The sequence below is a fragment of the Hibiscus syriacus genome, unplaced genomic scaffold (assembly GCF_006381635.1).
Source record: "Hibiscus syriacus cultivar Baekdansim isolate YM2019G1 unplaced genomic scaffold, ASM638163v2 tig00111392_pilon, whole genome shotgun sequence".
Taxonomy (NCBI): Eukaryota; Viridiplantae; Streptophyta; class Magnoliopsida; order Malvales; family Malvaceae; genus Hibiscus; species Hibiscus syriacus.
Window position 1 is genome coordinate 1,141,856 of NW_024063078.1, and position 24,483 is coordinate 1,166,338.

The following is a 24,483-nucleotide window of genomic DNA, read 5'->3' on the forward strand; positions in this document are numbered from 1 at the left end:
TAATTGTTTGTTTTAGTCAATGAATTCTAGATACTTATGCACTGCCCCATAAATAGTTTCTTTGATTGTTTAACTTATCTACATATTTCACTAATGGGATTTGACTTCCAATTTCTGTACACTTTCTTAATTAGTTCGTCTGACTTTCAAATTTTCTACAAGAAATTTGGAATTTTAACTCCCGAAAAATAGTTTTTTTAATTAATCGCCGGTATTTGATCTATTAATCAATTAATCTAGATCAGATATTCCGGAGACAAGGACTAACTTCTCAACCCAGTTTACTTCATTAGCAAACGCTAAGGTTCAAACCCTTATCTTACTTAAAGAATCTAGTACCTCATCCTACTAGATTATTTGGTTGTTGGTTCGAAAAATGATTCTTTGATGAATATGATATTAATATTTTAAAGTTTAGAAATTAATTTAGAATATGAATTATAATAACATCATAAGCTACTTGCAACCTGCAACCCTGGTGGAGTTTTCTTATGCAATTCGGTTTGAATTGAAGGGGAAAAAATGTTGTTTCCCAGTCTTTTTTACAATTCAATCGACCAATGAACATTCAGCAGGATTACGTAAAAGCAAGTGGAAAATTTTCTCTCTCTCTCTCTCTCTCTCTCTCTCTCTCTCTCTCTCTATATATATATATATATATATATATATATATATATATATATATATATATATATATATATATATATATATATATATATATATATATCCCACAAACAAAACGAACTGAAATCACAACTTTTGCTACTTGCGAATTACCTGCATTAAAAAAAAAACAGTTTGATCGCTTTGGTTTTAGAGGAAAATAAAGATATGGCATCGAAAGCATCGGTTGAGGTGAGTTCTTTGCTTGTTCCAACTTCCAAGTGTTTTAGAGCTGGCTAAAGAATCCTCGACCTCCATCCCCAGTAAATACCTTCGATCCGACATCGAAAAAGCCGTGGTTCCCAATGGTGATCACATTCCGGAAATCCCAGTCATCGACATGCAGAAACTGGTTTCTGTTGGACCAAACAATCCCGAAGTAGAAAAGCTTGATTTCGCTTGTAAAGAATGGGGATTCTTCCAGGTTTCTTGCCTCGATTCTGGCCTTGTGCATGGATTCCATTAATGTTTTTGTGTTTGTCAGTTTTGATTTTGTTGAATAAATTGGTGTGCAGCTGGTTAACCATGGAGTGGACTCGGCTTTGTTGGAGAATCTCAAGGCGGAAATCGATGCCTTCTTCAAGCTTCCTATGGAGGAGAAGAAGAAATGGTGGCAGTCACCTGGAAACGCTGAGGGATTCGGACAAGCTTTCGTTGTGTCCGATGATCAGAAGCTTGATTGGGGTGACCTCTTCTTCATGGTCACTTATCCTCTCCGTCTTCGAAACCCTCGCTTGATCCCCAGCCTCCCTTCTCCTTTGAGGTACACTCCCAACATTATAACTCAAACACAACACAACTAGACATGATCCTATTAGGTTGGATCAAGTTTTTGACACTTAATCCGACTCCAATCTATTCCTGAAATCAACCATTAGTAATCTCACCCGATATGAGACCAACCTGATTTTTTAGATCAAAACCCACACTCAATATATATATATATATATATATATATATATATATATATATATATATATATAATTTCTTTTTAGTAGGTAAGATAAAGATGTAATTGAAAAATAAAATAAAATAGAAAGATGTATTATTGTAATTATCTTTAAATATATAAGAGATAATTAAGTGTTATGTCAGTTTAATTTGTTTTTAAGAATAGGTTGGATCAAGTCGAATTTTAGTTTAGGATGAGAAAATTTAATCAAATTCGAACTTTCAAAATAAAGAAAATAACCTGATCAAATTGGATCAGATTAAAACCTATTGGGTCCAGGTGAAATACCCATTAATATACACATGGTTTTGTGAAACAGTTTGGCTAGTTGGTCTTAACACTAAAACTATTTTGCTATTTTAATGTTTTTGATGTAGTGAATTGATGGAGTGTTACACGTCCGAGTTAAACAATCTATCAACAGGTATGTTAGAAAAGATAGCAGAAGCCTTGCACATGAAACCCGAGGAAATGACGGAGTTCGTCGGAGAGGGAAGGCAAACGATTAGGATCAACTGTTACCCACCATGTGAGCTGTCTGACCAGGTCATGGAACTCACTCCTCACTCGGACGCCACTCTCATCACCATTTTGCTTCAGCTCAACGACGTTGATGGTCTCGAGATAAGGAAAGATGGGAAGTGGGTTCAAGTTCAACCCCTCCCCAATGCTTTCATTATCCGTTGGTGACATTTTAGAGATCATATCGAACGGACAGTATCGAAGCATTGAGCATTGTGGGACGGTGCACCCGGTAAAGGAACGACTCTCGTTCGCGATGTTCTTTGGGCTGGGGTTGGACGGCGAATTAGGCCCTGCACCGAGCTTGATCTCGGAACAAACGCCGGCTAAGTTTAAGAGGGTGAAAGTTCAAGAATTCTACAAAGGCTTGTTCTCTCGTAGGCTTCAGGGGAAAGCTTATGTCGATACCTATAAAATTCAACTGGATTGAGGATTAAATCAGCCGATTCTCCAGTAGTTATGGATCAAGTCTCTAATCTTTAGAATAAACTGCATATGTATGCACGTACTAGTGTGTTTTATAGAAACCCAAAGCAAGCATACTTGGATAAACTTGCAAAAATATATGTTGTTCACTTGTACTTGAATAAAGATATTCATTCTCATATCGAAACACTTCGTCTTAATTAATCTGGATCGATCCGGGTTACATATCTGCTTGTGGTGAATGTGTCTCCCGACAAAAAATTTCTACAAAAACAAGAACTCGAACTCAAAACCTGTTTAAACAATATTAAACTACTTATCACTTGAACCAACTCCTCTTTCATAAATACATAAAGACCATGTAATCTTTTTATATCTTTACAAGTAAATAGTTAATTGTATTATACATCTTCAAATTATGACTCTTATATTAAATTGGTCTCTAGATTTTTGAGTATTTCAAATTTATCCCCAAAACTTTAAATTGGTCCATCTTTCTTCGGAAAATCAAAATATGAACGCAGTTAAGATATTTATGCCTTGTTCATCCATATAATTCAAAGGATATGGCTTTGCAAACAAGACAAAGAAGAGAAACAATATAAACAACTAATAATAATAACAGTAGGAACTTTTGCAACTATGACAATTAACAAGAAAACATTACTTTCTTTTGCTCATATACCATTAAATCCGAAACAGTTTCTAATAAATAAGCAGGCACTCCTACAAGCAATCAAGAGATTCTAACAACCACCTTGTTCTTCTTGCCAGCAGATAGAAGAAGCACTTTGCCACCTACAATGTCTTCGGCCTCTATTCTTTTACTTTCATTACCCACTCTTTTGTTGTTCAAGTAGACACCACCTTGCTTCAATAGACGACGAGCAGCTGATTTGCTCTCAAATAAACCAGACGAAACAGAAAGATCAACGATTGGAAGATTCAACACTTTGGAGTAAGGTAAGGAGCAAGATGGAACATCCTCAGCAATCCCTTCAATGGTTTTCCAATCCAATTTTGTCTCTGATCCGGGTCTCAATGCTTCAGTTGCCTTAAGAGCCTCACTTAAACCATCTTCACCATGAACAAAACGAGTGATTTCTTCAGCAAGCCTCTGCTGGGCGGTATTGGGAACATAACCAGGTTTTGTCATTGCACTTTCCAGCTCATTTATCTCTTCCATAGCCAAGAATGTAAGAATTCTGAGAAACCTCACCACATCTGCATCCGGAACAGAGAAGAAATACTGGTAAAACTTATATGGAGACAACATAGAAGGCGAAAGCCAAATCGCACCATCTTCTGATTTTCCAAACTTGGTACCATCACTCTTCAATAAAAGAGGAAATGTCAAGCCATAAGCTCCTTCAGCTTGTAAAATCTTCCTTATCAACTCAGTCCCAGCAGTAATATTACCCCACTGATCACTCCCACCAATCTGTACATTCACACCTTCATTCTTAAAAAGGTATAGAAAATCATAACCTTGCAACAACTGATAAGTAAACTCGGTATAGCTCATCCCTTGTTCGGATTCCAACCTCTTCTTAACACTCTCCTTACTCATCATACTCCCCACCCTAGCATATCGACCAACTTGTTTAAGGAAATCGAGCAGCCTAACCTCTTTCCACCAATCATAATTGTTTAAAATAACAAAGTTTGAGTTTTTTTCAGAACCCAAATCTGCATTTTTACTAAGAATCTTATTTATAATCTCCATGATCCCAACAATGTTTTTTTCCAGTGCATTCAAATCAAGTTCAGGTCTTTCTTGGCTTTTACCAGAAGGGTCACCAATTCTACCAGTAGCTCCACCAATCAAGGCAACAGCTTTGTGACCACATCTTTGGAACCAAGAAAGTACAATGAGACCCAAAAGATTTCCCAAATGCAAGCTCTCAGCAGTTGGGTCAAAACCACAGTAAACTTTGAGAGGACCAGCAGTTTGGTCTGAACAAACCAACCTCAGATTTTCATTGGTTATGGATTCAAGCAATCCTCTTTCTTTAAGTATTTTAACAACATTCGGGGTGCTATCCGTTTGAGATTTCGGTTCAACAGTTGGCTGAGGAGTGTTAAGGCTGCAGCTTACGGAAGAAAAATTGAAATTTTTAATGGGTCTTTTAGAAAATGGGATAACCTTGGTTGCAGCAAAGGGTATGAAGAATTTTCCATGATTGAAGCAAAGGAAAGTCCTTGAAGCCATAAACAGTGGTCTGTTTCCATTATTAAAATTAAAAAAGCTTATAATTTTTATGTAATTAACAATACCAAATCTTTGAATATGAAAAGAAAAATTAAAAAAGAAAGACTGACCTTGGTGGCTATGTCTTTCCCTGAGTCACGAACCAGATAGAATAACAGAGATAAAATGTGGGATTTGGAAGAGAAAGATAAGCTGCCGGATGGGATTGGATTTCGGAGTACATGGTTTGAGATGGTCTCAAAGCCCAAATTTGAAGGGTTTTAAAGTTTTTGGTTCATATTTTAAAGAAAAGTATTGAACTAAAACTTCTATTTATTTCCTACCCAAAAGGTTCTTGTATAACACAATTTTTGGTGTAATAGAAATAAGATAAAGGACAGATTATAATTATATATTTTATTTTGTTTATGAATGTATTAATTTATATTATCTATTATTTTTATCCATTACCAATAAAATTTACATTTATGATATGGAACATTTTATCCAATAAAGCAAAATCTGGGTGTGAGTGCTAAGTTGTGCTGGAGTAGCCTAATAATTTGAAGCAATTTATTTGATTTTATAGAATTCAATGATACAACCAATAAATACAAAAGTGCATCAATTAGAAGATGGTGGGGAAAAGTGCAAACACCAGAGGAGCATAGTCTCATCCCTTCCACAGAATAAGCCCCCTAACTACCCCTCAATCTGAGGTGCAAATATCAGTTTTGAGACGATACATGTTGAACTGTCCATACATTCCTGAGGACGGGCGGCTACGGCCACCGCAGCAGCACCAGCTGCACCAAACTGGGATTTTGTTCTCCTTTGGCTTTGTACAGCAAAACCTTAGGTAGGACTAATTGCTGCACCAATTAGCTGATGCTGGAATTTTGTTCTCCTTTGGCTTTGTACAGCAAAACCAGGTTGAATTGTCGAATCTGTCATACCATACGAGAATGGTTAAAACGCTAAAGATGGTTTTGATGCCAAGATCCTTCACCGAAATGCAGTCCTTCCTCCGCAGACAATCTCCCCTCATTGTTACAACCGGATCAGCACCAAAATTCAAGAGAAATCAAGAATACAAGACAATAGGAATCCACAGACCAAGCTGCAACCTAAGGTTCGGTAGTTTTTAGTATGAAAAATGGTTGCTTAACCAGAAGAAACCTTAGGTAGACGCAGAACAGAATCAGTCCTACCTGTTGGCAGTGGCACCCTACGCAGTGACCGTGCGGTCTTTGGATTACCAGCAATGGTATCTGTTTCCTTTTTGGAAGCCTCGTCTTTAACCAATTGATTCTCGCACGAAACTGAAGTTGAATGTGTATTTGGAAGGACGGTATTCCAATGAACTGTAGACTTGCAATAAAACAGAGTACAAGTTATAAATTTTCATCTCGAGAGGGCGAGAAAAGGCAGTATGTTGTCATTAAACTGGTGGGAAATTCATGAAAAATGAGAAACATAAATGAGTCCATGATTTCCCTTGCCCCCATCTCAAAACAGCTTAAGAAATATCATAATTAACATATCTAACAGACTATATTCATGCGTTGGAAACCGGGTTGTTTGAAATGTGTAATACCTTGGAAGGGAGGCATGCTTCCTCTCCAAAGGGAAAACCGGGGCACTTCTACCACCGTTTTCCTCGAGATATGCAAACTATTTCTGAATTGACCAAGGGCACTGCAATTAGATAAACCACAATATAATCACGTTGATTAAATACAAGCTATGACGTATTAAAATCTATTGTAGGAACATTAGGTAATTAGGGAGTATTCAAACCTTGGATAGAGAAAATTGGGTCTTTTTTCCATTTATATAGTCTTTGAGCAGCTGAGGATGATATTCCAGTATCTCCCTGTAGAGCAATTCCCTAATGTCCTCCTTTGCAACCTTCGCCTCTTAAACTCAAACTCTACCTTTGAGATTGGCTGGCAAGAAGGTTCCCTCTCGATTTTAGCCAAGCCTTTGAAGTAAGGGTCAGCTAAAGCCTGTTACATTAATGCGAGAAGGTTTCAGTATGATGAATCTAAAAGAGGATGAAACTTTTAGACACGATATAGACATGCATGAGAAAGCTCCATTCATTCCGACACAAAAGATAAGAAAACACACCTGCTCAGCAGTTGGTCAGTCCTTGGGATCAAATGCTAACAGCCTCTGCAATAGCCGCACTGCTAAGGGATCTGCATTAGGGAACTTCTTTGAAAATGGAACAGGCTGTTTCTTCTGCATTTCCATCAAGTATTTTCTTGCTTTGTCATTTCGAACCTGTAATTATGTAAAACAAATATCATCAATTCGCCGTAGCAAATAACAGAAAAGAATAGTAAAGTAGTCCCCCGAGAAAACAACACACACACACAAAAGGAATAAGATGCCGTACTCCAGAAAAGGTTTCTGCTGAAGGTGTCCCCAAATGATCGGTGATCAATTCTAATTGATGAACAACACTTTTTCCAGGAAATAGGGGCTTCCCTGCCAATACCTCAGCAAAGATGCAGCCGATGCTCCAAATATCAATAGCAGGTGTATACTGCACGGCAGTTGCCAACAAAAATTAGACCCTTAATATATACATAGAATTGAAGTCACACCCCAAGTAAAGCACTAAAGAGAAACAGACAAAACCCGACACAATTACCTGAACGACAGATATTTCAACTTCCAGGAGGGTTCAAAGTCTTCCCTGAACAGCAATTATTTTAATCTAGGCATTACTGCTTGGTAAAAAGCATTCGAGTATTACTCATGTAATGAAAATGTTACAATTTGCCATGCATGATATATCTCAAACAAGACAAACTCAATGAGCATACTGAACTCATAAGTGAACTAGGATACCTACACGGTTCTCAACCTTGACTGAGAGTACCAGATAGGCAAATAACAATTCTATGCCAAGCTTTTAGGCCGTGATACTACCATATATCATGCTTCACCATGTTGCCCTTCACATTGGAAGAGAATAACTAAAGGCCATAAATGAGTCAATGACAAAACCCATACATTAGAAGAAAAAGACCCGCAAAGCTCAGGAGCCCTGTACCATCGTGTAGCAACGTAGTCCTGCAAGGAACATCAGAAAATAAAATATAAATATGCATATTACCTCTTCTTTAAGTTGGAAAAAATTGAAGTGTAAGAAATTACATATTGTCCAAAAGACTGTGGTCGGGGCATCACCGAATGCAACTCTTGCTAGCCCAAAGTCACAAATTTTAAGTTTGCAATTTGCATTTGCCAATATATTCTTCAGTTTAAGGTCATGGTGGTACACATTAGCTGCAACCAAATTGTAGCAATCAGTATAAATTTGCAATTACATTAAGCTCCCTATCAAAACCGATTTCTCATCTATCAAAGCATGTAAGGAAACAATTTGTAGGTAACAAAAATTGAGGCAAAGAAGAAAAAAAATTAATTAGAGAGAGGAGCTTCCACCTCTCATCAAGAATGGTACAAAAAGCTAGATAATATATGGCTAACAACCCAAAAACCAATGACCAATGCATCAGGACACTATAAACACATAAGAAAGTCAATATTTTACTTGTATGCATGTATTTCATCGCACGTAGCATTTGGTAAAGGAAAAACTGGGTGTTCATGCGTTAAATCATCATTAGCTTTTATGACTTGGTGAAGATCAGACTCCATGAGCTCAAGAACAACAAGTATGTCTTTGAACTCCCTCTTTGACGGTGGCAACATTATTCGCTTAATTTCTACTATATCAGGATGTCTAAGAAGTCTGAGACTTCTCGTAAAATCCTTATAGCATCAGATGCATGCTCAAATACATCCTGTATTTTCTTTATAGCTACTTTGTCCCCAGTATGCGTGTCAAGCGCTGCACAAACAACTCCATAGCTTCCCTTTCCAATAACTTCAAGAATCTTATACCTGCTTGCATCCCCATATTCAGTGAAAAACTCTATCTCTTTTAGATCCTGAAAAATGAAGAGAAAAAAAAAATCAGAAACATGTATGGTTGAATAACAACAAACAATAATGCACATGCCCCCCACCCAAAACCTCTAGGTTTAAGCAAACTTAAGTTAAAAATCAAGTTTGACCTGAAAAGATGAGCATGATCTCATTCGGAACTTGAAACAAATGAACTGTGTTTAAGACGGTCTTTTGGGGGAACACAATCAGGTTCTAAATGTTGCACTTAGCTTGACAGTTTCTATTAGTAAAAAATCAAACATAGAATCTATTCAAATCGATTTGGTTTTTGGAATGTTCTCCAGCATAACTAAAAAGGAAATCAATGCCAACTTTAGTAAATAAAGCAAGATCAAATGAATCCAAAAAAATATTACAATCCATCTTTATCATGCTATAGGAGAACAAGTGAAAACATATGTACAGGAATCACAAACAGTGAAAAGAGAATAATCTTCATTCTTCAAGAAACATTTACAATACTAATCACTATCATGATTGAATTAACACAACAGATTAAAAGCCGCCACTTAAAGTTAGTTCCTTACACAACAGGTATTATTAAGACAAGAAAACACATCAATATCTTATAATTCCTAAAACTTTGAAGTTAAAGAAAACAAACTGATAAATTGTATACAAAAAGAAGAAAGAAACTACCCTTCTTCAACCGATTTTGCTGTATCTTTTCTTCAATAAATGAAATACCAAGAAGTTCTATTCTTCCTTCAATAGTTCCCCCTCAGTAAACAGAAAATACCCAGAAAAAAAAAAGTATTTTCAAGGCAGCCAAACAAAAGCAGACTAGAAAGAGAAAATCAGCCTCATTCGCCACCCACCTAGACCTACTTGTTACTGCCTTCCACTCAAGGCTAAGCCTTATTTGGCTTTTGTCTTCTTCCTCGAATGAAAACTTTAGAAGTTCCAAAATTCTGGGTCTTTTAAAAATCTACAAGATATGTTAGATAAAGTTAAAAGAGAACTCTAATGAGTTTCTCTTGGATCTCAAGGAAAGCTAGATTATGAAGAGAAAAAAACAATGAAGATTGGCAGTGAACGAAATAAAATATAAAAGTGTGCCTTTTTGGTGATTTTTTTTTGGTTCTTTTCCTTATTTTAAATGTATTTTACGTGGAAGGAACTCTTTATATCCACTGATATTAAATACTCTATCAAATATGTTTTCCTACCGTTTTCCTTTTTCCAGTTCGGAACTTTAAAAAGAGAATATAATTTTTTTTCATTAGTCGGTGAATGCTAAAACTTTATCATCATCTTAAATTAAAAAATAATAAAATTCATTAAATTACTTCAATAATTAAGAGTAATATCGTTATTATTAGAGATTTTAAGTTTAAACAACTGTGTCGTAAAGTGTATGTATTTTTAATAATTAATAAAGATTCTGAACATATATTATCTTAGAATCACCCTAAACTAATAAAACATAATAATTTGAACTTGATTTGAAAAATTAGACCACTAATTAAACAACAATTAAGGTTGATGATATGTCATAGTCCATAACGGTGGGATTATACTCTTTTCTTCGGACGCCTTTAGCATAATTCTCATTCTTTACGAGTCTTAGTACCTTTTTGAACACTTGCTAGCGGTACGATTGCAATAGGTAGACCCTTACATTCTTCTGCAACTTTCTTCGGTATCCCTTGAAGCTGTTTCATCAAGCTCAGCTCTCATTCTGAACAGAGTCCATGCTTCATCATCATCCAAAACATCAATTAGAATAGTAACTTGACATTTTATAGATTCGCATACTGTCCTGCGACGTGTAGTCAAAATGAGTGTGCAACCTTTTCCATTTTCATCCAACGGAATGCCAATCTTTTTCAAGTCGGTATCGTCGTTCCACAAATCATCAAGGGATTATGAGGAATTTTCCGTCTTGTATTCTACTCCACAACTCTGCTGCTTTTCTTCTTCAGTCTTTTTCTCAAACTTTAAGTGTACGACATCTGCAATTTTGATTTGAATTTTTTCTTTGTCTGTACTATTGGCCTTACCAGATGGTCCACCATCAGTGATCCCACGGAATTAGAAGCAACAGATAGAAAGAATCCTTCGGCCATTGCTTTTAATCTGAAATGATTTAACGCTTAGCCTAGGCAGTATACACTTATCGCCAACCAAAAAAGAAAGAGAAAACTATGATGAAAAGGTTAAACTTACCACTTAAGATTAAGATGTAAACTCGCTTCGCTTCAAACAAAATGCTCCAACTCTATATCAGAAACCAAAATATTGAAGCAATGAGTCGAGGTAAGTTTTAATAATATAAATGAAAACAGATTCCTTTGTATCTTATAGACGTTTAATAATGGCTTAAGGGTCATCTCTACTCCTGCAGTAGATCTAATTTATCATTTTCGCTCTTATCGTATTTTCGCATCAACTTAGCCTTCAAAGTCGTTTAATTGTATCATTCTATATGTTACCCCTAACTTAAAACCTTAAATTGACAACTCTAAACCCTAAATCATAACATATAACATCTAAAGCCTAAACCTTAACCTCTAATTTAAAACCCTTAATTTAAGGTTTTAAGTGAGGGGTAGGGTATAGAATTATGCAATTGAGCAACTTCGAGGGTTAAATTGATGCGAAAATATAACTGAGCCAAAAATGATAAATTGGGTCTATTACATGAACAAAAATTACCCTTTTGCCTTTAATAATATATAGGTTTTAATAACATTGTTTATATATACTTATCAAAACTTATTGTTCGACCTATCATCCTAAAGATTTTAATAATTTTAAGTAATCAATATAACATTTAAAATAAATTTCAACGATAATAATATATTAAATTTGTGAATAATAACATTCTAAAACTACAAATAATTAGTTTGACTTGGCATGGTATAAACAAGTAAAGTATGAACGCATTTTATTGCAAATTAAAAAATAATAATACAAAACATTAACATATCGTATTATTTATTAACTATATCTCTCTCTCATCACAATAATTTCATAATTAATTAATAATATATCAGACTATACCATGTGCACTTCCCAGCATAAGTAGCGGACCTGATGTAATGGAGCTCATGTATCTCCAAGCAAAGAGGAACTGAGGAAGTCTTGGAATGCGGAAGGAAATGTCGCTTGTTTGGAGAGGGATAATCAATAATTGGAGTAAGAGCGAAGTTGATAGCTGGATGAATTTTGAAGCTTTTAGGTGGCAGATTGGAGATGGGAATTCGGTTCTTTTTTGGGAGAACTGCTGGTGTGGCGTTAAACCATTAAGAGCAGTGTTTCCTAGATTATATAGATTGTCTAATGTAAAAGGAGAGTTGGTGGCTTCGGTGGCAAGGAATGGGGACTATATTTTTAACTAACCATGCTACTCAAAGTATTTGTTAGATCCTTTTTATTATAAGGATTGTATCGATTTAGTTCATCAATTACAGAGATTGGTTCAGATTAGTCTCTTTTATTATAAAATAGATCAATTTAATCCATGTAAAAAAATTTGATCTTGAAATATTCTTTTTTTTCTCAAAGAAATATATTATATTTAACCATAATCGTTGACCTCCAGCAATCACATGGAATCATTTAGAAATTCAACGTTCCTAATCAATACTTCATAATTAAGTTAGATTTGAAAATTTGATACTCAACAATAAGCTGCACTTAAGCTTTCACGGATCATTTGCAGGTGGAGAAACCATAACCATTATTGACTTTCTTCTCTCTACTCTTTTGTTTCTCACATTCAACCATGTCCATTGCTGGTGGAGAAACTGCAGTTTCAGTCTTCCTGGAGTTTTTTGCTAAACTGGCTTCTTACGATCAGATCCTCAACTTCGTCACCGAAAAGCAGGTCATCAGGCAACTCAAGGAGTGGCAAAAGATATTGCCAAGTATTCAAGCAGTGCTTAATGATGCAGAGGAGAAGCAAATGAAAGATCCCAATGTGGAGATTTGGTTGACGAAGCTCCAAAACTTGGGTTACGATGTGGGCGATGCTTTGGATGAATTTGCAGTCGAGGCTTTACATCGAAAGTCGCATGAAGATGAAGCCAACTCGAGTAAGGCTCAAAAACCCATTGCTTCTTGGTTTAATAGTTTCATTAATTCAAGAGCTTTCACGTTTAATAAGAAGATGATTTCCAAGTTAGAAGAGATCAGTGATGAACTTAATGGTTTGGCAAGAGCGAAAGCTAGATTGGGTTTGAGAGAGATTGATGAAACTGCAATTTCTAATAGAGTGAAATCAAGCCTGCAATTAACGTCTTTGGTGGGTGAAAAAACTCATGTTTTTGGTAGGGAGAAGGAGAAGGCGGAAATACTTGAATTGCTATTGGGGAATCATAGGAATGAGAATGAAGCTCTGATGATTCACATATTTGGGTTTGGTGGCATTGGCAAGACAACTCTTGCTCGACTTGTTTATTCTGATGATAACGTAAAGAAGTCTTTCAATCACAGGTTCTGGATACGTGTTACGAAGGATTTCGATGTCACCTTGGCTACGAAGAACATTTTGCAGTCGATTTTTAATCTGTCTTGTATAGTTCCCACTCTAGATAATCTTCAAGCCATTTTGAAGGGTAAGTTGTTCGGAAAACACTTTTTACTTGTGTTGGATAATGTTCGGAACGAGAATTACGATGATTTGGTTGTCTTGTTAAAGCCATTCGGTGTTGGAACAAAAGTTATTTTGATATCAAGGAGTTGCGATGTTTCTCCGGTTGTTGGAAATGCTAAAGCTTACTTATTGCAGAATTTATCATATGGAGATTGTCTCTCCGTGTTTACTCATCATGCATTGAAAGCTAGTGATTTTAGTGGGCATCAAGAATTGGAGAAGGTTGGGAAAAACATAGTGAATAAGTGCAATGGTTTACCTTTGGCAGCTAAAGTCATCGGTAGCTTACTAGGCACTCGTGTGGAGTATGGAGTATGGAAAGATGTATCAGAGAGTGAGATATGGGATTTACCGGAAGAGCGATGCAGTGTTATTCCGGCTCTGTTGTTAAGCTATCATTATCTTCCATCATATTTGAAGCGATGCTTTGCATACTGCTCTTTAGTTCCTAAAGACTATGAATTCGAAGAGGAGGAGATAATCTTGTTATGGAAAGCAGAAGGTTTCCTGCAACAAACCAACTCGAAAACTCACATTGAAGATCTTGGTAGCAGATACTTTCGAGATCTAGTATCGAGGTCATTTTTTCAGACTTCAGTTCAGGATAAATACCGGTTTGTAATGCATGATCTAATCAACGATCTAGCTCAGTTGGTTTCAGGAGAAATATGCTTGAAATTGGAGGAGGATAAACAGCCGAAAATACCAAACGACACTCGGCATTCATCTTATGTTTGTGGCTCGTACGATGGAGTGGACAAATTTGCAGCGTTTGATCACATGAAACGCTTGCGAACCTTTCTACCATTTATGCTGCCAAGAGATGAGACTTGCTGCATAACCAACACTGTCCTTGTCGATTTGTTGCCAAAACTTCGATGCTTAAGGGTGCTTTCTTTGAAAGGGTATTGCATCACAGTGTTACCGGATGTATTCGAAAATTTGGTACAGTTACGCTACCTAAATTTCTCTCACACTTTAATCAAAAGTTTGCCTGCTTCAGTATGCACCCTTTATAATTTGGAAACCTTACTATTAAAGGAGAGCCGGTTAGAGTGGTTACCCAAGGAAATAGACCTCCTAGTAAACTTGAATCATCTTGATATCAGTGGTGTAAAGATGAAATCAATGCCCTTACTAATTTGTAAACTGACCGATCTTCGGCGGCTGTCGGATTTTATTCTGGGAGCTGGTGATGGACGTCGAATACGAGAATTGAGGAATTTACATCTTAAGGGTGATCTTTGTCTTTCGGGGTTGGAGAACATTGTTGAAACTCAAGATGCCTTGGAAGCTAAGTTAATTGACAAACCCGGCCTTGATGTGTTACGGCTGATGTGGAGCACCAATTTTGACAATGGTAAAAGAGATAAAACAGTTGAAGAAGAGTTGTTGAAAATGCTTGAACCTCACAGAGATCTTAAAGTGATCGTCGTAGAGAATTATGGTGGTACGAAGTTTCCGAGTTGGATTGCAGATTCTTCATTTAAAAACTTGTGGTCTTTGGACCTCAACAACTGCAGAAATTGCGAATCCCTGCCATCAGTTGGAAACCTGCCGCTGCTGAAAGATCTTTGTATCAGGGGAATGCATGAGGTGACTAAGGTTGGTATTGAGTTCTTCGGTGAGAACCAACCGAACACATTCGCATCATTGGAGACGTTATGCTTTAAGGATATGTTGAACTGGAAGGAATGGGACTTTGATGAAGTTGATAAGCAAGTTGCAAAGTTTCCCCACCTGTGCGAGTTTTGTATCGTAAACTGTCCTCAATTATCGGGAAGGTTTCCGAACTCTCTCTGTTCATTAGAGATACTTGTAATTCGCCAATGTAAACAATTGGTCGTTTCGGTTTCAAACCTCCCTCTGCTGTATGACATAGAAATAGATGGCTGTAAGGAGTTGGTGCTTAGCGATGTTGCAGACTTCCCCCCATTGAGAAAAGTTTCTCTTTCGAATATTTCCAAGCTTTCTCCCCTAACTGAGAAGCTGGTGTCAGGCCTAAGCAACCTGGAGCATCTGAGTATTAGTAGCTGTAACAATTTGGTGTCCTTGCCATGGGAGCAGTTCGCATCAGTCCGGGACTTGAGGTCTCTCCGTAGTCTGGAAATGTCGAGTTTTACGGAGATCGAGTTTGAAGAACGGCAGTTGCAACTTGAGAAGGCTAGCAATATTGAGTCCTTGACAATAGCAAACTTCGAAAAGCTCCATAGGCTGCCACAAGACCTGCATTTCCTCACATTTCTAACCGAGATGCAAATCAAAGGGTGCCGGTCCTTGGTTTTGATTTCAATGAACAACTTACCCCCGGCTCTAAAGAGGTTAGTGATTATAGGTTGCACAAATTTGCAGTGTTTAGTGGATCAAGGAGAAAATACCACCATCAGTAATACATGTTCTCTTGAACACTTGGAAATCATGGTCTGTCCACTTTTAGTATCTTTATCATTGCCCATTAGGCTCCAAATTCTCATGGTTGCAAATTGTTCGAGGCTTACTTCCTTATCATCAAGTGGCGAGTTACCCTCGGGGCTTAAACAGCTATTGGTTAAGGATTGCCTTGGACTGGAATCTATTGTGCAAGCAATCCACGAAACATCTTCTCTTGAACTTCTTGAAATCTGTAGGTGTGGGAACTTTAAATCTTTACCTCAAGGGTTAAACAAGCTCAACCATGTTGAGAAGATCAATATTTTGCTGTGTCAAAATCTGGTTTCTTTGACAGCGAGTGGTTTACCGACCCGAAAGCTCGAATCCCTTTGGATTAGTGGCTGTCAAAGTTTGGCAGACCTTCCCAACGTGCATAAACTCACTTCTCTGAAGAAACTGTCACTGTATGATTGCTCACCTGACTTGCCATTTCCAGAAGAAGGTCTTCCTACATCTCTAACATCGATTTCGATCACAGTGCCTAAACTTTGTCACTCACTGCTTAAATGGGGACTGCATAAACTCACTTCTCTTAAAGAACTCTTCATCGATGGCCAGGAATGTTCACATGTGGTGACATTTCCACCAGAAGGTTGTGTGCTGCCTCCCACTCTCACTGGTATCACCATTATCAATTTCGAAAACCTGAGAAGCTTATCCACGACGGGGTTTCGAAATGTGGACTCTCTTCGAGAATTGTGGCTGCTCGATTGCCCTGAAATCGAATCTCTGCCGGAAAAAGATGTGCTTCTTTCGGTTTGGAAGCTATATATTCGAAGGTGTCATATATCGCTACTAGCTCAACTCATAATGAATCAGGGACCAGAGTGGTTGAAGATATCCCATATGCCTGAAGTTATTGCTGATCGTCAAAGCATCATTCCAAAGGCAACTTGGGAATAGGATCAGCACTGATTTTTGCCTTGCTCAAGGTATACATTGTTGTAAAGTTATGGCAATTTCAAAACTTTGCATTTTGATTTCTTTTCGTTTAATTTTGGATTTAATATAAGTATTGTACAGTTGAATTATATGACGAGATTGTCGGTTTTTCTCAATAAACTTTAGTTTTCATAACAATTTTGTCACTAAATTTATCGTCAATTCTTTCGACTGTTGCAGTCAATTAATCACCGTCCGTCACAAAATTAATACCAAAATATTCATATTTCATTCATTTTTTTTCTCGAACCGATTTTTCACAAAACTCACTCAAATTCGACAAAAATAACTTAAAAGTTTGATGTTTTAATGCTCAGATATTTTTTGACGATCGTTTGGTGATACTAGTTTCGAAGTATGTTGTCCGTCTTCTTATAATAATGTTCCTCACCATTCGATTTTCGAATAAACCCCTCAAATATGAGAAAATCCAAAAATTGCAGATTTTTCATGTTTAATTTCGTAAGTTTTAAAGATATTTTGAGAAAATCAACACAAATAAAATGTTAAGGGACGATAAGACGAGTTCATCGATATCTAAAATGACTGTAAAAAACTTAAAGAATTGTAATTTCCGACAACAATTAAAAATATACTTGATAAAAAATATGAGAATAAATGAAAAGTTATTTTTTTAGTTTCTACATCAACACATGCCAGTATTAAATTGTCTTATCATTATACTATTAATGATTTAATGGTTTAGTATTTTAATTAAATTCAAAATTAATATTTAATGATAAAAATGATGAGTTTTAAAATTTAATGATAAAATCAGAATACAAATCAAAGTTAAACGATATTTGAGTGTTTTACTCAGATATTATCCAACACATATTGGAATAATAAAACACTTGAGAATAAATTTAGATTTTGAAATAGCTATATAAATACAAATGAATAGTTATAAAAAGATATTATTGTACATGATGTTCTCATATTATAAAGGTTCTAAAATTGAATATGTGATAACAAAAATTCTAAGATCTTTAAAAATAAATTAAATTAGTTTTAAAAAGTTATATGTTTGATTTCTAGAATATTAAAAATAGATTAAATTTTTAGATTATAGGTTTAATTCTTGAGACTTTTAAAAAGACTTAATACACTTTTAAGTATCTAAATTATACCTTAAATTAATTTTTGGTGTCTAAAGATTTTTTCTTTAAAAATAGGTGTCTAACGTTTTCTCCGTTACACTTTAGGGTGTCTACCGTTATATTTTTTTAATAATAAAATATTATTTTTAAAAAACCCTCCTCGTCATCCCTTTTCCTTCCATCTCCCCACTTCCCACGATAATAAAGGGTCACCATCGGCTAGATTTTGTTCAGAGCAATGCGAGGAACTCAATGGTGGCGGTCATGTACGGCTAGTTGTAGTCGTCAAAATCGTCGGAAAACAACGAAGGAGAACTTAGAAATCCGACGACCCTTCACAGTGTTTTTCACGACGATCGACACAGTTTCTCAATGGGTGGGGGACTGGATTTTGGTCGTGACGACGAGAAGATTCGGATGATGTCAATAGTGAAGGCCACAGACTGACGGTGATCGATCAACGGTGAAAACAATAAATTTTGGGTTTTTTAAATTATAATATTAATTTTTAAAAAAATATTTTTTATGAAATTTTATATACATGACATTCAGATAACGTTTAAATTTAACGGTCATTACGGTTCAGACACCTAAAAGTATAACGTTAGAAATGTTATACACTTATTTTTAACGAAAAATTCTTTAGGTACCAAAAATCAATTTGAGGTATAGTTTAAGTACTTAAAAGTGTATTAAACCTTTTAAAAACAAGTTGATTTAATGATATTTTAATAAACTGATTAAAATAAAATGATTCTAATAATTTTAAAATTAATATAAAACAATTAAATTAAAATGGAGTATTGAGGATTGATATAAAATGTTTATGCAATTGTCTCTATGAAAATACAAACATTTGACCTTTTGCAGTCCTAGCCAAACCTACAATGTGAAATTGACTGAGAAAAAGCAGGCTTTCATGGATCAAAAGTTGAGCAGCAAAAAGCACATAACCCTTTGCCTTGACAGCAATGCATTTACTTTCTTTCATCAAGAACAGATGGAAAATACATCCTATTGGCTTAAAATGGAAATTCCCAACTCCCCCACATAAATAGTGAAGGACACGTGGTGCAAAATCCATGGTGACAGCACACACTTTCACATGATCATTCCTTCTGCCTTTTTCAAACCCTTTTCTTTGATCTTAGCTTCTCTTCCCAGTTTGGCTAAACCCAGTTTTACATTTGCTGCTTTTTCCAGTGATTGGTTAGAATTTTGTACAGAGGGATGATGATGATGCCTTGGAGAAGAAGCTCAATGACGAGTGATGACTAAAACAAAAGAAGCCTAAAATCTGTCTCCACACATGAATCATGCAAGATTTCGGACACGTGTTGTCATGTCAATGACTGCCACATATGACATGGCCATTCCAAATTCTTGAGAAAATTAGCCTTTTACTCCACCAGAAAGTGATGGTGTTTGGCATGCAACAAACTTAAATGTCAAAGAAAAACACAGGAAAGTGTTGAATACACAAATCAAACCCCATTTTTACTTTTCGTGTGTCGGTAACTGATGCTCCATTACAAGTTGTGGCAACTGGCAAGTTTCAATTACTTCACATTTTCCGTATATTTTTCACTCTGCCATGTTCCAATATGTTGACTTATAACAATGATTGACAGTTACTGTGTAAGTAGCTACCCAGCTAGCTCTTAACTATAGGGAGATGTTGTTGGTAAGGATGAAATTGCAGAGTTTAACAGAAATTTATAGCCATAAACTCATTTTAGTTTGCCATTTTTATCTTCACTTTTTTGATGTGTTTGCTTCTTCATGCACCTTAGTTGATATCAATGGTGATTTTAACTTCCAATTTTCAAGTTGTTGCAGAGATAAAAATGACAAATGATCTGGGAATAGCCTTTTACATCACCATATCCTGCACAGGCTTCATCATATCGAAGATCGTTCTTATGATCCTACTTTACAAGCGATGGAAAAGAAAGAACGCCATTTATGAGCAAGGCTTCTCAGGTGGGAAGATGGTGATATTCAGATCCCCATTGTTGCAGTCACTAACATTTGATGTGTTCTTAAAGAGCACATTGAAATTAACCAACAACGACATCATCGGCGCCGGTGGGTACGGAACCGTTTACAGGTTAATGATAAACGAAACCTTGGCCTTCGCTGTCAAAAGGCTTAACAGAGGAACTACAGATAGAGATACAGGATTCGAGAGAGAATTGGAAGCCATGGCCGATATCAAGCACCGCAACATCGTTACTCTCCACGGATATTACACCAATCCTCACTACAATCTTCTTATCTATGAGCTGATGCCTAATGGAAGTTTGTATTCTGTTCTTCATGGTATGCACACATTATTTCTTCACTTTTTATGGGGTTTAATTTGATGAAAATGTTGGATTAAACCGTGATGCAGGTAAATCAATGGACAATAAGATTTTGGATTGGCCAACGAGGTCTAAAATAGCATTAGGTGCTGCAAGAGGAATAGGATATCTTCACCATGATTGTATCCCTCATATAATCCATATGGATATAAAGTCGAGCAACATATTACTGGACCAGAACATGGAGGCTCGAGTCTCCGATTTCGGGCTAGCCACATTGATGGAACCAGACAAGACTCATGTTTCAACATTTGTTGCCGGAACCTTTGGATATTTAGCCCCAGGTTCATGACAAAAACAACATTTGCAGACATTCTTCTCATCTTATCTATTTGATTGCTTGATGATTATACTAAAACTGCCTCTCTTTTTCTGCAGAATATTTCGATACGGGAAGAGCAACGGCAAAGGGTGATGTTTATAGTTTTGGAGTTGTTTTGCTTGAACTTTTAACCGGAAAGAAACCAATGGATGAAGCATTTCTTGAGGAAGGAACAAAGCTTGTAACATGGGTAACTTTTTCTAGTTTCATCAACTTTTAGTTCAAGGATCAACATAAAAAAAACCGGATCGATCATCGATTTCACCGAATCTCTCTGGTCCGGTTTCTTTGATTTCATTCAGAGTGTCGATCATTGTGCAAATATTGCAACAGGTAAAGGGAGTTGTTGAAGAAAGGAAGCAAGAATATGTGGTCGACAGTAACCTAGGTTGTTGTCCTGGTGATGAGATTAACGTTACATTCAATATAGCATTGATGTGCCTGCAAACTGATCCCCCCAAGAGACCAACATGGCTGAGGTTGTCAAAATGTTGGAGCAGATCAATGTCTGAGAAATCTGTAACCGATTTTTAATGTTGTTCTTAGATTACTCATCATTTTTTATCATTTCTTTCCCCTGTTGACTGATCGTGAAAGAGGAAGAGGTGAAAGTAGACGGTTGTTGATTAACATCTTAGTGCATGGGTCCAAATCCCACCGAGCGTAGCCAATTTAGTTTCACTTGTGTTTTTTTGTACCAATAATATGAATCATCCGAGATACTTCTAACACTCTTTTTTAGAGTACAAAATATAAAATTATAATGTTAATTTTTTTTATTTCTTGACTGGCTGGTCATGGTTAATAAAATTTTGAGCACTCTTTTTCCCTTCCGTTGTCGCGATTGAGCCTTCGGATATCTGTTATAGATTTTTTGAAAACATTTTTTCAGAGATCTATTAATTGATCGAATAATCAAAGATACTCATATTATTTCATCTAGTTTAGATTCGAATCTCGATATTTGTATTAGAAATATAATATCTCTCTTAAATAAAAAAATTGGTTGCCTAAAAAAATATGTATATTAATTTAGAATTTGAAAACCAATTAAACATTATTTATTAAAAACAATTAACATCCATTTTCTTTTGTCATTTTTATTTTAAAAACAAAAAAAAATTATGTATTTTTTCCTCTTTGATGTTAATATGCTTTGAATTATTCATCTTCTTTGAGTTAATGATTTCAATAAAATTATAAAGTGTTTTATTTCAGTTGAAGATAATTTTTTAAACAACATTTTTTAATTCAATAAATATTTATTATTTTTTAAATATATATTTATTACGTGGGTTTATGAATTTTCATCTCTAAAAAAATTTACACTGTATGTGCTTACACACACCCTCTTATATCACCTGTTGTTGAGGTTGAAAACATTAATCTTTCGTTTATATAATGTGATATAGAGTTGCACAAATTTAATTTGAGTGTAGGTTCATATCAAACTATTTGAATAATTCAAAAGTACAATAATTAAAAGAACCCCCAACGGCTCTTCATTAAACGCGCCGACTAGCCGTTAGCTTGACATTTTTCAATCACTCACCCTTTAAAACCCTCAGCTTCCCCCTGCTTTTAACTCGATCAAAACCACCATCATTTCGATTCCAGTTAACAATCGACCTTTCATATTTTCAAGTACAGCCTGTCAAGTTCCAATGGCTAAAGTATCTGCTGTTCTCTCTCTCCTTTACCTGCTCTTTTGCTTCATTCCAGGTAGTTTATTTAGTTACTGTACTAATATTCTCCAAGGTTTCAGACTGTTGGATTTTCAATCATATTAATTGCTGCTGACTGTTGTTGCTAGTTCATTAAGCTTTCTTGGTTTCTAATGTTCTTGTGTAGGTGGAACTTTGATGATGGTAAATGGGCAGGTAAATTACACGTCAACCAAGTTTTTAGACCTTGTAAACTCAGAAACTGAGGTGAAAATGTTATTGTTACTGATTGTTGAAATGGGTTAAAAAAATTGCAGAAAAGTTGGTGTGTGGCTAAGCCATCATCGGACCAAGCAACTCTACTGGCAAACATTAATTTTGCATGTTCTCAAGTGGATTGCCGTGTAATGCAAAAGGATTGTCCTTGTTTCAGCCCTGATAATCTGATGAACCATGCTTCCATTGCCATGAATCTTTACTACCAGGCCAAGGGAAGAACCGAGTGTGAGTGTGATTTTAGAGGCTCGGGTCTTATTGTCACCAGTAATCCAAGTAAGTCACATACTTGAAATCCAATGCTTTTGGTTGACGATCTAAGTAGGAAGATAATGGTCTTTGACGATTCATCCTTTTTAAATTGAGGGAAGAATCATAACGTTCTCTAAATCATCAATTACGACTCTTGGTCCATTTTAGAAAAATTAAATTGCTTAAGATCATCACCTTTCTATTCAGAACATCACCAATTCTAAATGATGGATCTAGAGAGAAACGTTGCCATTGCTTTTCCTCTTTCCCTTGATGTGCTAAAATTTATGTTGTGTTGTGTTTTGTGCAGGTTATGCTAACTGCATTTATGACTAGCTGAGCTTATGAGTGGACATGGTGTGGTTCGAGCAGTTCTACGTGTGTTTAAATTTATATATAAAGTACAAATTGATTTTGAATTTATTTGTAAAATTAAAAGTTTTTTATTATTGTGGAGTGGTTACAAAGTAATATCTATTCATGATTTTTTTAATCATTGACAACACACACCTTACAGACACAACTGCTCAAATTCATGACCTTAATAGATAACAACACTTCTTTTAACCACTGAGTCCACTCAATGAATTCGATTTCTAACCTTTAGTATGTTATGAAAATATAATATGCCAAACACAATTCAAACAAAATTCACACTAACAACAATTACTGAACATAAACACTAAAATTCTAATCATTTTTTAAGAAATTCAATATTATAAAGACAATTAATCATAATATTTTTTAAAGATTTGTATAAAAAACTTTAAACATTATTACTAGTAAAGATGTTATGAATCTCATGCAAAATTGAAACACATATTTAAATTCTGATTTTCATATTTCAAATATATTTCATATTAGATCTAAGTTGGAATTTAATATCTAAATTGATTTCTAGACTGATAAAAGGATGTGATTGATACAATATAGATGTCTTGGGGACTTGATTATGATGTTTTGAAGTTTATATATAAATATATAATTACTATCATAGTTGAGGGACGTTAAGTGGAATTCATCCTTTGGGGAAAAATGAAAAGGAAAAGTTCAAGGGGCAAAAAGGAGAAAGGAGAGAAATAATCAACCTATAAATAAGAAAGAAGGCGGATCTAGGGTTTTCAAATTGCCTTTGAAAGAACAGAGCGAAGTTTACAATAAGCAGTGTCGCTCTTGTTCCGTTGCCGGCAGATACGAAACCCTAAAATAATTCCTTTCCGTTTTCGCAAGTAATTTTCTTCTATTCTTGCAAGTTTCTCAGAAAGGTTTGCATTCCGTGGTTTTATTTTTGGCTTTTGAAGAATTGGCCGTTCCAAATGAGTTGTTGCTGATTGAAAAATAAATGCGATTACTCAATTTCACCCGGCCTAGATTAAGTTTTTTTATGGGGCAGCCTCAAGAATTTCCATGTTTTCTTTTCTGATTTTCTCATGTTTAAATTCGGAGAAACTGCCCTAAATCTTCCAAATTATTGTTAATCATTTTATCTTAATATTGCAATCCATTGTTAGAGATGGGTTTCGATCGGAGCAGGGATAGTGTGTATCGACGATGTGCAAATTTTCCAGTGCACTCTGTTCGAAAGATTTTCCTGCAAAATTGATTTGGGGAAGGTGGGCAGTTGTGTTTCATATCCACCGTTGATTCTTTTCAATAATCATCTTCTCCATATTCTAAACTATTATCAAATGATAATTTTACCGGCTAATTTACCCAAGTATATTATTTTTAAATTATTTAATAAAAAAATAACTTCTCAAGATTGTTTATAATTAAATAGTGCCCAT

At 35.6% G+C, this 24,483-nt stretch overlaps 3 protein-coding genes, 1 non-coding gene and 3 pseudogenes across 4 annotated transcripts; 5 read left to right on the forward strand and 2 right to left on the reverse strand.

Annotated features, from left to right (window-relative positions):
- The first annotated feature begins 560 nt into the window (after positions 1–560).
- LOC120160581 lies at positions 561–2,660 on the forward strand (annotated as a pseudogene).
- A 491-nt stretch (positions 2,661–3,151) lies between these two features.
- LOC120160422 (tyrosine--tRNA ligase, chloroplastic/mitochondrial-like) lies at positions 3,152–5,000 on the reverse strand. Its single transcript, XM_039170839.1, has 2 exons — positions 4,886–5,000; positions 3,152–4,785 (listed from the first exon to the last, which is right to left on the reverse strand). Exon 2 carries the CDS (start codon positions 4,773–4,775, stop codon positions 3,300–3,302), a length of 1,476 nt encoding a protein of 491 aa, XP_039026770.1. The 5' UTR covers positions 4,776–4,785; positions 4,886–5,000; the 3' UTR covers positions 3,152–3,299.
- A 918-nt stretch (positions 5,001–5,918) lies between these two features.
- On the reverse strand, positions 5,919–8,809 carry LOC120160582 (annotated as a pseudogene).
- Positions 8,810–12,474: 3,665 nt separating this feature from the next.
- Positions 12,475–16,677, forward strand: LOC120160583 (putative disease resistance RPP13-like protein 1). The gene has a single exon (XM_039170967.1). The coding sequence runs from the start codon at positions 12,475–12,477 to the stop codon at positions 16,675–16,677; it is 4,203 nt and encodes a 1,400-aa protein (XP_039026898.1).
- Positions 16,678–19,663: 2,986 nt separating this feature from the next.
- Positions 19,664–21,031, forward strand: LOC120160423 (annotated as a pseudogene).
- Positions 21,032–22,011: 980 nt separating this feature from the next.
- On the forward strand, positions 22,012–23,165 carry LOC120160426 (glucan endo-1,3-beta-glucosidase-like). Its single transcript, XM_039170842.1, has 4 exons — positions 22,012–22,226; positions 22,356–22,384; positions 22,486–22,720; positions 23,007–23,165. Exons 1-4 carry the CDS (start codon positions 22,169–22,171, stop codon positions 23,030–23,032), a joined length of 348 nt encoding a protein of 115 aa, XP_039026773.1. The 5' UTR covers positions 22,012–22,168; the 3' UTR covers positions 23,033–23,165.
- A 1,057-nt stretch (positions 23,166–24,222) lies between these two features.
- On the forward strand, positions 24,223–24,370 carry LOC120160772. Its single transcript, XR_005519452.1, has one exon. It is a non-coding gene; the product is annotated as a small nucleolar RNA snoR135 (small nucleolar RNA).
- Positions 24,371–24,483: the final 113 nt, after the last annotated feature.

What these genes read in the sequence shown, in the direction of transcription:
- LOC120160426 (XM_039170842.1), top strand. Translation starts at nt 22,169, where the DNA reads ATGGCTAAAGTATCTGCTGTTCTCTCTCTCCTTTACCTGCTCTTTTGC. An exon ending in TGATGATGGTAAATGGGCAG is followed by an intron (nt 22,385 to 22,485) that starts GTAAATTACACG and finishes AAAAAATTGCAG; the next exon opens with AAAAGTTGGTGTGTGGCTAA. An exon ending in TATTGTCACCAGTAATCCAA is followed by an intron (nt 22,721 to 23,006) that starts GTAAGTCACATA and finishes TGTTTTGTGCAG; the next exon opens with GTTATGCTAACTGCATTTAT.
- LOC120160422 (XM_039170839.1), bottom strand. Translation starts at nt 4,775, where the DNA reads ATGGCTTCAAGGACTTTCCTTTGCTTCAATCATGGAAAATTCTTCATA.
- LOC120160583 (XM_039170967.1), top strand. Translation starts at nt 12,475, where the DNA reads ATGTCCATTGCTGGTGGAGAAACTGCAGTTTCAGTCTTCCTGGAGTTT.